Raw genomic sequence first — 14,320 nt, 5'->3', positions numbered from 1 at the left:
TTTTACTACTGGAAGCTGAGGATCACTTGCTGTGGTTTGTCTACTGGGCGACTTGTGGTTCCAGCTTGCTGTTACTGCACCTGGAGGTGCTTTGTTTCCTGTGAGTATACCCATTAGGGTTATATTCTCCCTGGGCTCAAACAATACTAGGCCATGTTGGTTTGCCTCTCTCTTTTCTAGGCATAGGATCTAGGGCCTAGGCCCTCAAGGAACACCGACTGGATCTGTTTGGAGGTCTATCAGTGAGCTGGACTACTGTGAAGTTTCAGCCTGCCCCATTAGCACCATCTGGGTGCTCTATGTTTGTGAGTATATATAGTGCCATCTATATACTTATCTCTCTGTTTTGGTGGTACTGGGCCATTGTGGCGCCTCTGTGTTCTTCTATTTATATTTCATGGTGTTCTTCTTCCTAGAATTTTACAGTTTCTTCAGGATGCTTTGGATAAGGGTTTGTCTGCAAGTTCCTTGAAGGGACAAATCTCTGCTCTGTTTTATTTCACAGAAAGATTGCTAAGCTTCCTGATATTCACTGTTTTGTACAGGCTTTGGTCTGTATCAAGCCTGTCATTAAATCAATCTCTCCTCCTTGGAGTCTTAATTTGGTTTTGAAGGCTTTACAGGCTCCTCCGTTTAAGCCTATGCATTCTTTGGACATTAAACTACTTTCTTGGAAAGTGTTGTTCCTTTTGGCCATCTCTTATGCTAGAAGAGTTTCTGAATTATCTGCTCTTTCTTGTGAATCTCCTTTTCTGATTTTCCATCAGGATAAGGCAGTTTTGCGGACTTCATTTAAATTTCTACCTAAGGTTGTGAATTCTAACAACATTAATAGAGAAATTGTGGTTCCTTCTTTGTGTCCTAATCCTAAGAATTCTTTGGAGAGATCCTTACATTCTTTGAAATAGTATGTTGAAGCTACTAAAGATTTCAGGAAGACTTCTAGTCTATTTGTTATCTTTTCTGGTTCTAGGAAAGGTCAGAAGGCTTCTGCCATTTCCTTGGCATCTTGGTTAAAGCTTTTGATTCATCAGGCTTATTTGGAGTCGGGTCAGGCCCCGCCTCAGAGAATTACAGCTCATTCTACTAGACTAGTCTCCACTTTGTGGGCTTTAAAGAATGAAGCTTAAGTTGATCAGATTTGCAAAGCAGCAACTTGGTCTTCTTTGCATACATTTACTAAATTCTACCATTTTGATGTATTTGCTTCTTCGGAAGCAGTTTTTGGTAGAAAAGTTTTTAAGGCAGCTGTTTCAGTTTGATTCCTCTGCTTATGTTTGAGTTTTTTCTTTTCATTATGAGAATAAACTTATATTTTGGGTTGTGGATTTATTTTTTACAGCGTAAAATGGCTGTTATTATTTTATCCCTCCCTCTCTAGTGACTCTTCTGTGGAGTTTCACATCTTGGGTATTACTATCCCATACGTCACTAGCTCATGGACTCTTGCCAATTACAAATGTCAAATGTCCCAAGTGTAAAGAGTGTTGCTCCAGAGATGTCCCAAGAAACATAGCTGATGTACCTTCTCTGGAGCAACACTCTTTACACTTGGGACATTTGATAAAGATGCCAGTACGGCATCGAAACGTCATGCTAATCCCCTATTTTTAACCCCTTGATGATTAAAAGTTAAATTTGATTTTTTCAAGACCAGTGAGTGCTGTTTTTTTTAAATCTATCTCTCTCTCTCTCTCTCTCTCTCTCTCTCTCTCTATCTATATATATATATATATATATATATGCAAGAACACTTGGAAGGTGCTAAAACATCTCCCATCTAGAATTATCACATCAACATTCAAGATGCAATACGATAACTCACAGATTGATATTCTAGATGTTCGGCTATACAAGCGGGATGGTAAGATACAGTCCACTTTATTTCGGAAGGAAACAGACAGGAATACTTTGCTGCACTTTACCAGCTGCCACCCCCCGGCGCTAAAGAGGGCACTACCTAAATCCCAACTCTTTAGAGTTATGAGGAATAACACAGAGGATGATAGGAGGGATGAACAACTGGATGAGATGGTGCAACGGTTCCAGTCACGCAGTTACCCCAAGAAACTAATGACAAAACAACGGGAACATCTTATGATGGAACAGGATCTTGATAATCATTTGGAGTCCGAGAGAATGACTTTTGTTACCACATATACCGGTGACAAGGGCTCTCTTGTGAATACTATCAATAAGCATTGGGAGATCATCAACTCTGATGAAGCTCTTCCTTTGTTACAGGCGGCACCCCCTCGGATAAGATACAAGAGGGCAAGATCGCTTCGAGATATCCTAATAAAAACCGACCCTATACAGTGTTACAAGCAGTCCACATGGCTGAACATGAAAAAACCGGGCGTCTTTCGTTGTTTGGGCTGTATCACATGTGGGAATTTAATTACTGGATCAAGCTTCACTCACCCCCACAGACGTAAAATATATAAACATAAATTCCATTTTACATGCACAACAACGCATATTGTGTATCTCTTGCACTGTACCTGTGGTCTATATTACGTGGGTAAGACCTCAGATGACCTACGGACACGGATGGTGAACCATCGGTCCGCCATCCGCACTGCCCTCAAGAGGGGCACCTCCGAACAGCCAGTGGCCAGGCATTTTCAAGAGCAGCAGCACAGGGTCACTGACCTGAGATATACCATCATCGACCATATATCCCCCATGAATAGGGGGGGGGAGATCGTAAAAGCCCTTCTGCAAAGAGTGGCAAAGTGGACATTTCATCTGGACACTATTGCTCCCAAGGGACTTAATACCCACCTGGACTGGCAGGTCTTTCTATAGGATTACTTGCTAAATGTTACTAATTTTCCTGAGGTCCATAATCCTATTAATTTATTGAGGTCCATGATCCTACTGCCAAGATTATTAAGATTATTAGCACATTGCTTAGGCTTATTTACAACTTAATATTAATATAAATATAAAATTATCACACTGTTTCTAACTGTTACAAACTGCGTTGACAGCTATGCATAGTACTTAGACACACTATATATTTCTGTCATATTGCTCTTTTGGTTATGTGGTTTGTGTTTGAAGCTGGGACTCTGCGTGTTGACTCCTTCAGCTTTTTAACCATATATTGTGTTTGATCGCTTTGATCGTTGCTATGACAACGACTATGCGCTCACTCAGAGGAAGTATATAGCGCAGGGTTCCACCTTCAGTCCCCGGTTTTCTATTGTCAATAACCTTGTGTAACCTTTTGCAATTTTTTGTATCCTAGGCTAGAATTTTATGTATTATGTGTTTTGTCATGTAGCAACAGCCCATGACCCGGCAACCCCTCTAGACCCGATACTTCCGGTTTCGGCAGCGGATCATTATACTTTGCTAACCATGGATACCACGCAGTTTCCATTTTTGGATATTGGAGTTATGGGGCCTATTGGACTCTTGCTAACAAACATACCATATGTATTGTGCTTTTGTTATATCCCATTCTATATTGTCATGCTGTTTAAGATTCATTTATGTTTGCTTTAGACGTTTCTGTTTTCTTGACGCATGCTGCCTCGGACGATTTTCCCCGTGTTGGGGCGGGTCTACTGAGGAGAATGTGACGTTGTGTTATGGTTATAATCACTGGTGGTGGGTAAGTAACATGGTTCTTTGTACGTCTGAGGACAGGTCGCATCGATCCGAAAACGTTCACATTAAAAAGTGACTATTTTTACTAAGTCCTTTGGAGTGCTCTTCTGTCTGGCGATATTTGAATTTATGAGCAGCACCCAGGGGGTTAACATTTGTATTTCGGGAGTGCACTTTGTTTGGATTATATATATATACACTTTTGAATCAGCATATACCTTTATTTTACTGACTGAAGATGGAAAATTATTCATTTGTTAATTATTTTGAAATAAAAATGACAATGAAATCTTGGTCTGGGGTAAAAATCAAAAGGAGTCAGCTCCTTGTTCTGTAGAAAGTGCTGTTTAGAAAATTAAACTCTCTAAAATCCCAATATTTAACTACCCAGACACAGAACCACTTACAGAATGTGAAGGTGCTATGGAAGAATGCTTAAAACAATTAGAAAATAGGTAAAGAAGTCAAACAAACTCAAACCTGCGATGATGTATATTACCAACAACTTGATAAAGATAAAGAAAACAGGAAAAATAAATGAGAACTAGGAAACTATAAAAAAAGAAGAAACTTGAGAGGGATATTTATACTAGAAAGATTGAAATGGGTAAAAGCTTTGAAAACATAGGGAGTGCCGATTTTTTTTATATAACTAAAATTCTAAATTATGAGGTAATTCCAAGCACTAGTGACCAATTTTACCCTAATCATCATAATAACCCTATCATAATAACATGAGTGCCTCTGAATGGCAAGCCCTTCATACCCTTCGCAATGATGATTCTATTGTTATTCGCTCAGCCGATAAAGGTGGGGCGATTGTTGTCCCAGATAGGACCTATTATAGGGAAGAATTGCTAACATAATTGAATGTTCGTACCACTTATGCTATTTTAACCAATAATCCTACCCATGCATACAAACTAGCATTGGATCAGTTTCTACTTATGGCATTATCATCAGGATATATAGATGAGACCATACACAGGTTTTTAGTAAATCACCATCCTAGATACCCCTTTATCTACACGATACCAAAGATACATAAGGACTTACAGAAGCCCCCAGGCCAACCTATCGTTTCAGCCATTGGGTCAATGTATCAGAGTATTGCACAGTATGTATATTTTTATCTACAAGACACTGTGAAGAAAACTAAAGTTTTCTTACTTGATTCTATTGAACTAATTGAACGTTTCCTGAACAAGTGTTGCTGGTCACATTAGATGTGGCCAGTTTGTACACCATTATTCCACACGATTTAGGCATAAAAGCTGTCTGTTACAACTTGGCATTTGACACAGACTATACAGGTCCCCCTATTGAGTTTATTTTGGAGTTATTGCATATTTCTAACCCACAATTATTTTAGGTTCGAAGATACCTATTACCTATAGTTGGTAGGGATGGCCATGGGGTCCCCTATGGCCCCTGCTTATGCAAATTTATTTATGGCCTGGTACGAAGATCTTTATGTTTTTGATAATATGAACCCTAACATCCTTCTATATTGCAGATATATAGATGATCTGTTTCTTGTGTGGTCAGGTAGTGAGTTTGAGGGGCCTATCTATCAAGCTCCAAATGGAGCTTGATGGCCCGTGTTTCTGGCGAGTCTTCAGACTCGCCAGAAACAGCAGTTATGAAGCAGCGGTCTAAAGACCGCTGCTCCATAACCCTGTCCGCCTGCTCAGAGCAGGCGGACAGGAATCTCCGCAATCGGGTAATCTACGATCGGGTTGATTGACACCTCCCTGCTGGCGGCCGATTGGCCGCTAGTCAGCAGGGGGCGGCGTTGAGCGTATTGCTCTCCACATTCAGCGAGGTCTTGCGGACCTGATCAGGTCCGCAAGACCTTTCATAAATAGAGGCCTGAGCTGTTGAATGATATAAGCACCTCAATAGTAGGGAACCAAACGTGAAATTTAAATTGGAATACAACAATACAAGTATAAATTTTTTGTATTTTTGTATCTATAAGACTGCAGTTTATTCTACCTGGAAACTAAACACTAGGCTCTTTTCTAAACTAACTGATAGGAATACCCTTCTCGCAGAGTTATCATCCACCTCAACTCAAGCTAGGTATTGTTAAATCCCAATTGTTAAGGGTTGTATGTAACAACTCTGATGAGAGTGATAAGATTTCTCAATTCCAAGTTATGAGGAACAAATTTTTAGCTAGAGGCTATGGGGCAAAAGAAATTGACAAAATTTTGTCAGAGATTAAGAATCTAGACCACAAACAGTTGATCAAAAGATGTGAAAAACCTACTAACAAGGAGATAGCCCTTAACTACATTACCACATACACTCCTCAAAGTACCACTGTCAAGAAGGTTCTAGCAAAGCATTGGCCATTAATAGCGGGGGATCCCGCCTTATGTTTTAAGAATTACAGCCCCCCACTGATGGTATATAAATGGGGCAAGAGTATTGGTACTATGCTTGTTAAACATGATGTTAGAACTGTACATGGTTATAAACAAAGAAGTGTGTAGAGTTACACACAACCGGGCGCTATATAAATAACTATTGAGTGACAGAATAAAATACACGTTCTATGTTAAAAATATGCGGTCAAAACAAATTCACATGTGACATAAATAAAACAATAAAAATGACCTGAATGACCTAAAACCACTGAATAATATCCATATATGAGCATATGATAAAGTCCAATAAGAAAAGATAGTACTTACAAAATAAAAAGTCCGTATATATATATAGGTATACAGAATTAATAATGAACAAGTCCAGCTGCTCCTCCAAATAAAGGGTGTACTCCAGGGTTCCCAACAATATATACTACAAAAAACAAAAGCGAGAGAAGCTCGGACTCAAGTGTAGCATATACTATTTATTGGTTAAAACACACACAGAAGGTAACGAACTTACAAGATGCTCATCGCATACATGCCCATAAAAAGCCGTCTGCTTATACGTATCACACTCCTTCAAGCTTGAAATTCCCCCCGGTCTGTGTTAAATAATAAGGCCGTATTACACTTTTTCCTTATTCAGAGGGATCTCCTTGCGACAATACCAAACCAGCCCGCTCTGCAGACGCGGGGCGGTGATGTCTATGGTACGCTAGGTAATAGATGCGTCCGTAGAAAGTAAGGCAAATTACGGATCCTCCAGGGAACCAAAAAATGAGCTGCAATGTTCAACGCGTTTCGTCCCGTTCAACGAGACTTTGTCAAGAATATTGAAACAGCTCCTAAAGAACCCTTATATACCGGAGTATTGTAATAGCACTCCCATTTCGTACAACACTTAATTAAAGGTATATAGCGGGCTCAGATAATGGTAAAATAGGTACTCATAACACATTCGCATAATAGGAACTAACCATTAAAAATTGATTAAGATTATAAATATGGCATAAATCATAATAACATGTTATCTGGCGACATATACATAAAAAATAATGCATGAAATGTTTAAAAAAAACACATTAATATACATTTAAAAGAAACATGAAATACAATACATTTGCTGTTAAAATACATACTATCTAATAAATAATTTAAAGAAGAAGTATAAACTGAAAATCTATTTCAATGTTAAAGCAATTAGTTCTGCTTAAACATCCTAATTCCTGCATAATTGATACCCCAATGTAAAATATATTGTGAAGACGATAAATGCCCAAATTGATGATACATTTAAAATATTACATGATTATACATTTAGGAACAGATACAAAACCCTAATACATGTAATTTAAAAATCAATATTATAAAATAGTAGTTGCCTGAATATCTAATTCTATGTTTAACCCTTTTGGCTCTAGACAATCCAAAGTTTTGATCCAAAAGGTTTCTCTTTGTCTCAGCTTTAACAACCTGTTGGTATCCCATCTATCTTGTGCTACCCATTCTATGATTTTTATACTGAGGTCCTTAGGATTTTGATTGTGGCAAATTTTAAAGTGGTAGGAAACGCTGTGGTTATCAAAACAAGCTTCTATATTATTTATGTGTTCTTTCTAAGATTGCATGTTTTTATCATTTACCCAAAGTTCATAAGGACCCCTCAAATCCTCCTGGAAGACCAATTGTCTCTGGGATAGGCTCTTTATGTGATAATTTGTCCAAATATGTAGATTCTTTTCTACAACCCATTGTGGTATCTACTAGAGTCTATCTCAGAGACACAATTGACATTATAAACAAAATGGAGGGTACAGATTGGAATAAAGATTATTTTTTGGATAACTTGCGACGCAGCTGCTTTATATACCTGCATTCCCCATTCTAAAGGCATAGCAGCTGTGGGGGAATCTTTAAAGAATGTACATATACCTGAACTCCAGAGAAAATTTATTGAAGATGCAATATTATTTGTTCTTACTCATAATTATTTTTTATTTGAGGGAATTTTTTTACCACCAAGTACAAGGTACTGCGATGGGCACTACATTTGCCCCATCGTACGCAAATTTATATATGTCCTCATTTGAAAATAATTTTATTTGGAATAATAACCCCTTTTTAAAGAACATTATAAAATATTTTAGATTTATAGATGATATTTTAATCGTTTGGCAAGGTCCCAAAGATTGAATTGAAGATTTTATATCTTATATTAATTGTAACAATTTTAATTTAAAATTTACATATGAAAGTTCTCAAGATTGTATTTCATTTTTATACCTGGTTTTATTTAGGGACAATGATACAAACAAGGTATGTGTAAAAAAAATGTTCTCAAACCTACAGCTAGAAATGGCTTATTGAATGCCAAGAGCGGCTATCTCAAACAATGGATAAATAATGTTCCTTTAGGACAGTATCAGAGAATTCGACGTAATTGCACACACAAAGAAAATTTCAATAGGGAAGCTGATCATCTAACTAAAAAGTTCACTGAGAAAGGATATTATATTAAACTATTAGATAATGCTAGGACAAAGGTGCTGAAAATGGATAGATCACAGCTTATTGGTAAGCAACAAGAGAACAAAAATAAAAACAATAATATGAATTCTGACCAAGGGAATGTCAAATTTATTACTAGGTACAATAGTCAGCACCACCAGATTAAAAATATCCTCAATAAACATTGGAAAGTATTAAAACTAGATCCTGTGTTGGGCAGTGTACTAGGGGATAAACCTGAAGTTATTTTTAAGAAAAATAAAGATCTTAAAAATTATATAGCACCTACAAAACTTAAACTAAGGACAAATAATGGTACCTTAACTAATTGGTGTGGGGGACACGTAGGCTTATACCCATGTAAAGTTTCTGATTGTGTAATGTGTCCACTAATAGGTACCAATCACACTATCTTCTCTAATTTTGATGGTAGTCGTTCATATAAGTGCAAATATAGGTGCACTTGCCACACCAATTATGTAGTGTATCAACTTAGCTGTAAATGTGGCAAAATATATGTTGGTAGGACTAAAAGAAAAATCAAGTGTAGGCTGAGAGAACACATAAATAATATAGAAGCTGGTTTTGATAACCACAGCGTTTCCTACCACTTTAAAATTTGCCACAATCAAAATCCTAAGGACCTCAGTATAAAAATAATAGAATGGGTAGCACAAGATAGATGGGATACCAACAGGTTGTTAAAGCTGAGACAAAGAGAAACCTTTTGGATCAAAACTTTGGATTGTCTAGAGCCAAAAGGGTTAAACATAGAATTAGATATTCAGGCCTTTTTATAAAATAACTTAACTACTATTTTATAATATTGATTATTAAATTACATGTATTAGGGTTTTGTATCTGTTCCTTAATGTATAATCATGTAATATTTTAAATGTATCATCAATTTGGGCATTTATCGTCTTCACAATATATTTTACATTGGGGTATCAATTATGCAGGAATTAGGATGTTTAAGCAGAACTAATGGCTTTAACATTGAAATAGATTTTCAGTTTATACTTCTTTAAATTATTTATTAGATAGTATGTATTTTAACAGCAAATGTATTGTATTTCATGTTTCTTTTAAATGTATATTAATGTGTTTTTTTTAAACATTTCATACATTATTTTTTACGTATATGTCGCCAGATAACATGTTATTATGATTTATGCCATATTTATAATCTTAATCAATTTTTAATGGTTAGTTCCTATTATTCTAATGTGTTATGAGTACCTATTTTACCATTATCTGAGCCCGCTATATACCTTTAATTAAGTGTTGTACGAAATGGGAGTGCTATTACAATACTCCGGTATATAAGGGTTCTTTAGGAGCTGTTTCAATATTCTTGACAAAGTCCCGTCGAACTGGACGAAACGTGTTGAACATTGCAGCTCATTTTTTGGTCCCCTGGAGGATCCGTAATTTGCCTTACTTTCTACAGACGCATCTATTACCTAGTGTACCATAGACGTCACCGCCCCGCGTCTGCAGAGCGGGCTGGTTTGGTATTGTCGCAAGGAGATCCCTCTGAATAAGGAAAAAGTGTAATACGGCCTTATTATTTAACACAGACCGGGGGGAATTTCAAGCTTGAAGGAGTGTGATACGTATAAGCAGACGGCTTTTTATGGGCATGTATGCGATGAGCATCTTGTAAGTTAGTTACCTTCTGTGTGTGTTTTAACCAATAAATAGTATATGCTACACTTGAGTCCGCGCTTCTCTCACTTTTGTTTTTTGTAGTATATATCGTTGGGAACCCTGGAGTACACCCTTTATTTGGAGGAGCAGCTGGACTTGTTCATTATTAATTCTGTATACCTATATATATACAGACTTTTTATTTTGTAAGTACAGGTAGCCCTGAATTTACGCCGGGGTTAGGTTCCGGAAGGAATGGTTGTAAATCGAAACCGTTGTAAATTGAAACCCAGTTTATAATGTAAGTCAATGGGAAGTGAGGGAGTTAGGTTCCAGGCCCCTCTCAAAATTGGCATAAGTAACCTGATACATTATATTTAAAGCTTTGAAATGGCAACTATAAATGCTAAACAGCATTATAAACAGTATAAAATAATCACACAACACAGTTTAATGAACAAAAACATTTTTTACTTACATTTTTCTGCAAACAAAGCAGTAAGGTCTCTGCATTGACAACAGTACAATAAACTGTTTAGTGTACAAAAAGGGAACAAGGTTGTAAGGCCTCTGCATTGACAACAGTAATATTAACTATGTTTAATGTACAGTACCTGTACTGTACAAGAATGTAAGAATTTTTTTAGAAAAAATTGAGATGTTAAAGCACAAACTAAGAGAACAGTGGGATAATGCAAAGATTTACTACTCTTCTGATTGAGGAGATTCCCTTGTTTTAAAGAAAGAATGCAGTGTTGATTGTTTAGATTGCCTTTTTCTTTCTTGGAGAATCTCAGAGTAAGGGCCAAGGGTTGACATTATGCCCCTTTTCATTGTAGCACTTCGCTGCCAGTCATGGTCAATTTCACAGAGCTCATCAGTGAGGGTTTCCATGGCTGAAAGGATACGGTGAAGATCATTTGTTTTCATACATTTTAGAGGAACTGCTTCCACTTCATCTTTTTCCTCCTCATTCTGCTTGCTTAGTTCTTCAGCCAATTCTACCAAGTCTTCATTGGAAAGCTGCTGGTTATGGCTATCCAATAGCTCTGTTACATCATTAGTTGTAACCTCACTCAACCCAGCTTCTTGTGCCAGCCTACTTACATCTTCAACAATGTTTTCCAATGGCTCTTCTCTTGTTAAGTTGTGCATAAATTCTGGTAAAAGTTTGCACCACACTCCATTTAAACAGTTGACTGTGACTTCCTCCCAAGCTGCATTAATGTTATTAATGCCCTTCAAAATGTTGAATGAACGCCAGTTATCTTTGATAGTTGTATTGGATCTATCCAAAACTTTCACCATTTCTGTGAAGGTTTGGCGGAGGTAATAAGTTTTGAATGTTGCAAAACTGATGTGGTGTTTGGTGGCATGTAAACAACATGGACATTCAGAGGTGTTCTAACTGCATCAAAGTTTCCAGGATGGCCAGGGGCATTATCTAGGAGAAGAATAGCTTTGGCTGGTAACTTATTTTTTTGACAAAAATTAAGCACAGTGGGGCAAAAATAATTGGAGTACTAATCCAAAAAGACTTCTTGTGTAACCCAAGCCTTCTTGTTCCACTTCCAGTAGACTGGCAACATTTCTTTGTTTAGGCCCTTGAGAGCACGGGGTGTCTGGGAATGGTACACCAACATTGGTTTTAATTTTAATGTGCAAGAGACATTTGCTCCTAGTAGAAGTGTTAGCCTATCTTTTGCTGACTTGAAACCTGGTGCAGACTGCTCATCATGGGCAATGAAGGTTCTTGATGGCAATTTCTTCCAATAAAGCCCTGTTTCGTCAACATTAAAAATTAGATCAGGAGGATAATTACCTTCCTGTACAATGGCTTGAAACTCTGCAGGAAATAATGCAGCAGCCTCAACATCTGCACTTGTTGCCTCCCCAGTTAGTTTCATGCTGCGGCACTTGCTTCGACTTTTAAATCTCATGAACCATCCCTTACTACCTAAAAATGTATCATCATCACCACCTTCTTTTTTCTTAAGATCTTCAAAGATTGACTTTGCCTTGTCAGTAATAACAGCTTGAGACATTGGAATGTTTTTTTTATTTAAGTCATCAACCCACAGTGACAATAACTGCTCCATTTTTTCTAAAAGCTTACTTCTGGAGTATCTTACATGTGCTACGCTTACTGGCGTAGCATGTTGTATTGACTCTTTTATTCTATTTGCATTTTTTATTATGGTAGTCACAGTTGATGGAGGTAGTTTCAGATCTCTACATACATTAGCATGTGTTTCCCCATCTTCCATTCTGCGAATGACCTCCATTTTCTTCTCCAATGTGATAGATCTGCGCTTCTTTTTAGGGACATTTTCACTCAAAGTGGTTTTATTTTGAGGCATGGCAGCTTCTTCTGTGTATTGTACACTGGATAGGATGTTTGTGGTGGATCAGAAAGTGCCCTGAAATACATTTAAATAGAAAAAAATAAAACCACTGTAAAAAAAAGTTGTTTTTTTTTAAATTGCGGCAAAATTATATTTTTAATTAAAATATGGACACAAATAAAACCCTATGGGTTTGTGTGTGTTTTTATGGGGGTGTGTTTATGGGTGGGTATGTGTGTTTATGTGTGGGTGGGTGTGTGTGTGTGTATGGGTGTGTGTGTGTGTATGGGTGTGTGTGTGGGTGTAGGTGTGTATGGGTGTGTGTGTGTTTATGGGTGGGTGTATGGGTGTGTGTGTGTATGGGTGTGTGTGTGTGTATGGGTGTGTATGTGTGTATGGGTGTGTGTGTGTGTTTATGGGTGGGTGTATGGGTGTGTGTGTGGGTGGGTGTGTTTTCTCTGCAGATGTGTGCCCATAACTCTGTCCCCTTCAGTTTCTCAATCAGGATATTTTTAACCTAACAATAATAATGAAAAAAAAGCATTAATTCTGTACCTGTATCAATGGTTGTTGGGTGTTTTTTCACTACACTGGAGGACTTGACATAGTTGACATGATGATGTCCATAGGGAATTAGCTCTAAGGATTTAAGATAATGTTTTATTTAGTAGTCATGCATAAAAATTATATTCAGGCAGTAAAATCTACTGTACAAATGTGTACTGCACAGTAATGTGACACAGACTGGGAACATAGCTTACATACAAAACACAGGGATAATGACACACTTGTGGAAGTGCCACTGACACACGGGGGACACAGCTGTGGTGTGCTTAGGAGCTGCTGCTGTAGGAGCAGGAACACTGTCAAATCTGGACACAACACTGTCACATTAGAAACCCCTCACAAATAACATTCATTGCCCCTGTCACACCTCCTCAGCTCACAGGACATGTAATGACAGGCTACAGCCACAAATGTTTTCTTCTAGAGCAGATGAGTTAATCTCACAATATTCCAGCTCTCTGCACAGCACAGCAGTAGGTAAATTCTTAAAATAAAAAAATGGCACTCACTCTGTTACGTGATATGGAGTTTGCAGCTCCGTTATGCATTGGAGATTTATGGGCACCCTGTGACCTCCTAGTCTTCAAGCAGGAAGATGAAAGGGAAGTTTTCCTTTGTCAAGGCTAATATTTCGAAGTCAGTCAGCTCGATCCTGTTACTTTGAAAGCTCCGGTCTGTTTGTTCTGCATATTTTCAGCCTGCTAGAGCGTGTCTTTCCTTTGCTGCGACACAAGTTGAAGTCTCCTCCTACTGGCCTGATCTTTTTAACTAATGCACTGCTTCTCAGCAGCAGTCAGATGAGCTTCTCCAGTAGCAGTCACGTGACAGAAAAAAAAGGGCGTTATTCTGAAACGGCGCAAATTGAACCGTCGTAAACCGAGGGCCACCTGTACTATCTTTTCTTATTGGATTTTATCATATGCTCATATATGGACATTATTCAGTGGTTTTAGGTCATTCATGTCACATGTGAATTTGTTTTGACCGCATATTTTTAACATAGAACGTGTATTTTTTTTTTTTTTATTAAATATTTTTTTTATTGAGGTTATAGGCAAAAGAGACAATGAAAACATGTAATTTTCATCCATACATAAAAATTACAGTAGGGCATCAAAAATAATATAAACAAATGTATTGAGAACCTTCCCTACTACTAAAAAACCCCCAAGAATATAGAAACCATTTCTATTCTCTTAACTAAGAGTAGGTATATATAGCATCAAAGGTTGGATAGCTGATAAGGAG

At 37.5% G+C, this 14,320-nt stretch overlaps 1 protein-coding gene across 1 annotated transcript; it reads right to left on the bottom strand.

The window, feature by feature from the left end:
• Positions 1-10,609: 10,609 nt before the first annotated feature.
• LOC128639570 (tigger transposable element-derived protein 1-like) lies at positions 10,610-13,901 on the bottom strand. Its single transcript, XM_053691705.1, has 3 exons — positions 13,582-13,901; positions 13,061-13,144; positions 10,610-12,580 (listed from the first exon to the last, which is right to left on the bottom strand). Exon 3 carries the CDS (start codon positions 12,518-12,520, stop codon positions 11,684-11,686), a length of 837 nt encoding a protein of 278 aa, XP_053547680.1. The 5' UTR covers positions 12,521-12,580; positions 13,061-13,144; positions 13,582-13,901; the 3' UTR covers positions 10,610-11,683.
• Positions 13,902-14,320: the final 419 nt, after the last annotated feature.

Source organism: Bombina bombina, chromosome 9 (assembly GCF_027579735.1).
Source record: "Bombina bombina isolate aBomBom1 chromosome 9, aBomBom1.pri, whole genome shotgun sequence".
In the NCBI taxonomy this organism is placed as follows: Eukaryota; Metazoa; Chordata; class Amphibia; order Anura; family Bombinatoridae; genus Bombina; species Bombina bombina.
This window is presented reverse-complemented; position numbering and strand designations above follow the sequence as displayed.

What these genes read in the sequence shown, in the direction of transcription:
- LOC128639570 (XM_053691705.1), bottom strand. Translation starts at nt 12,520, where the DNA reads ATGCCTCAAAATAAAACCACTTTGAGTGAAAATGTCCCTAAAAAGAAG.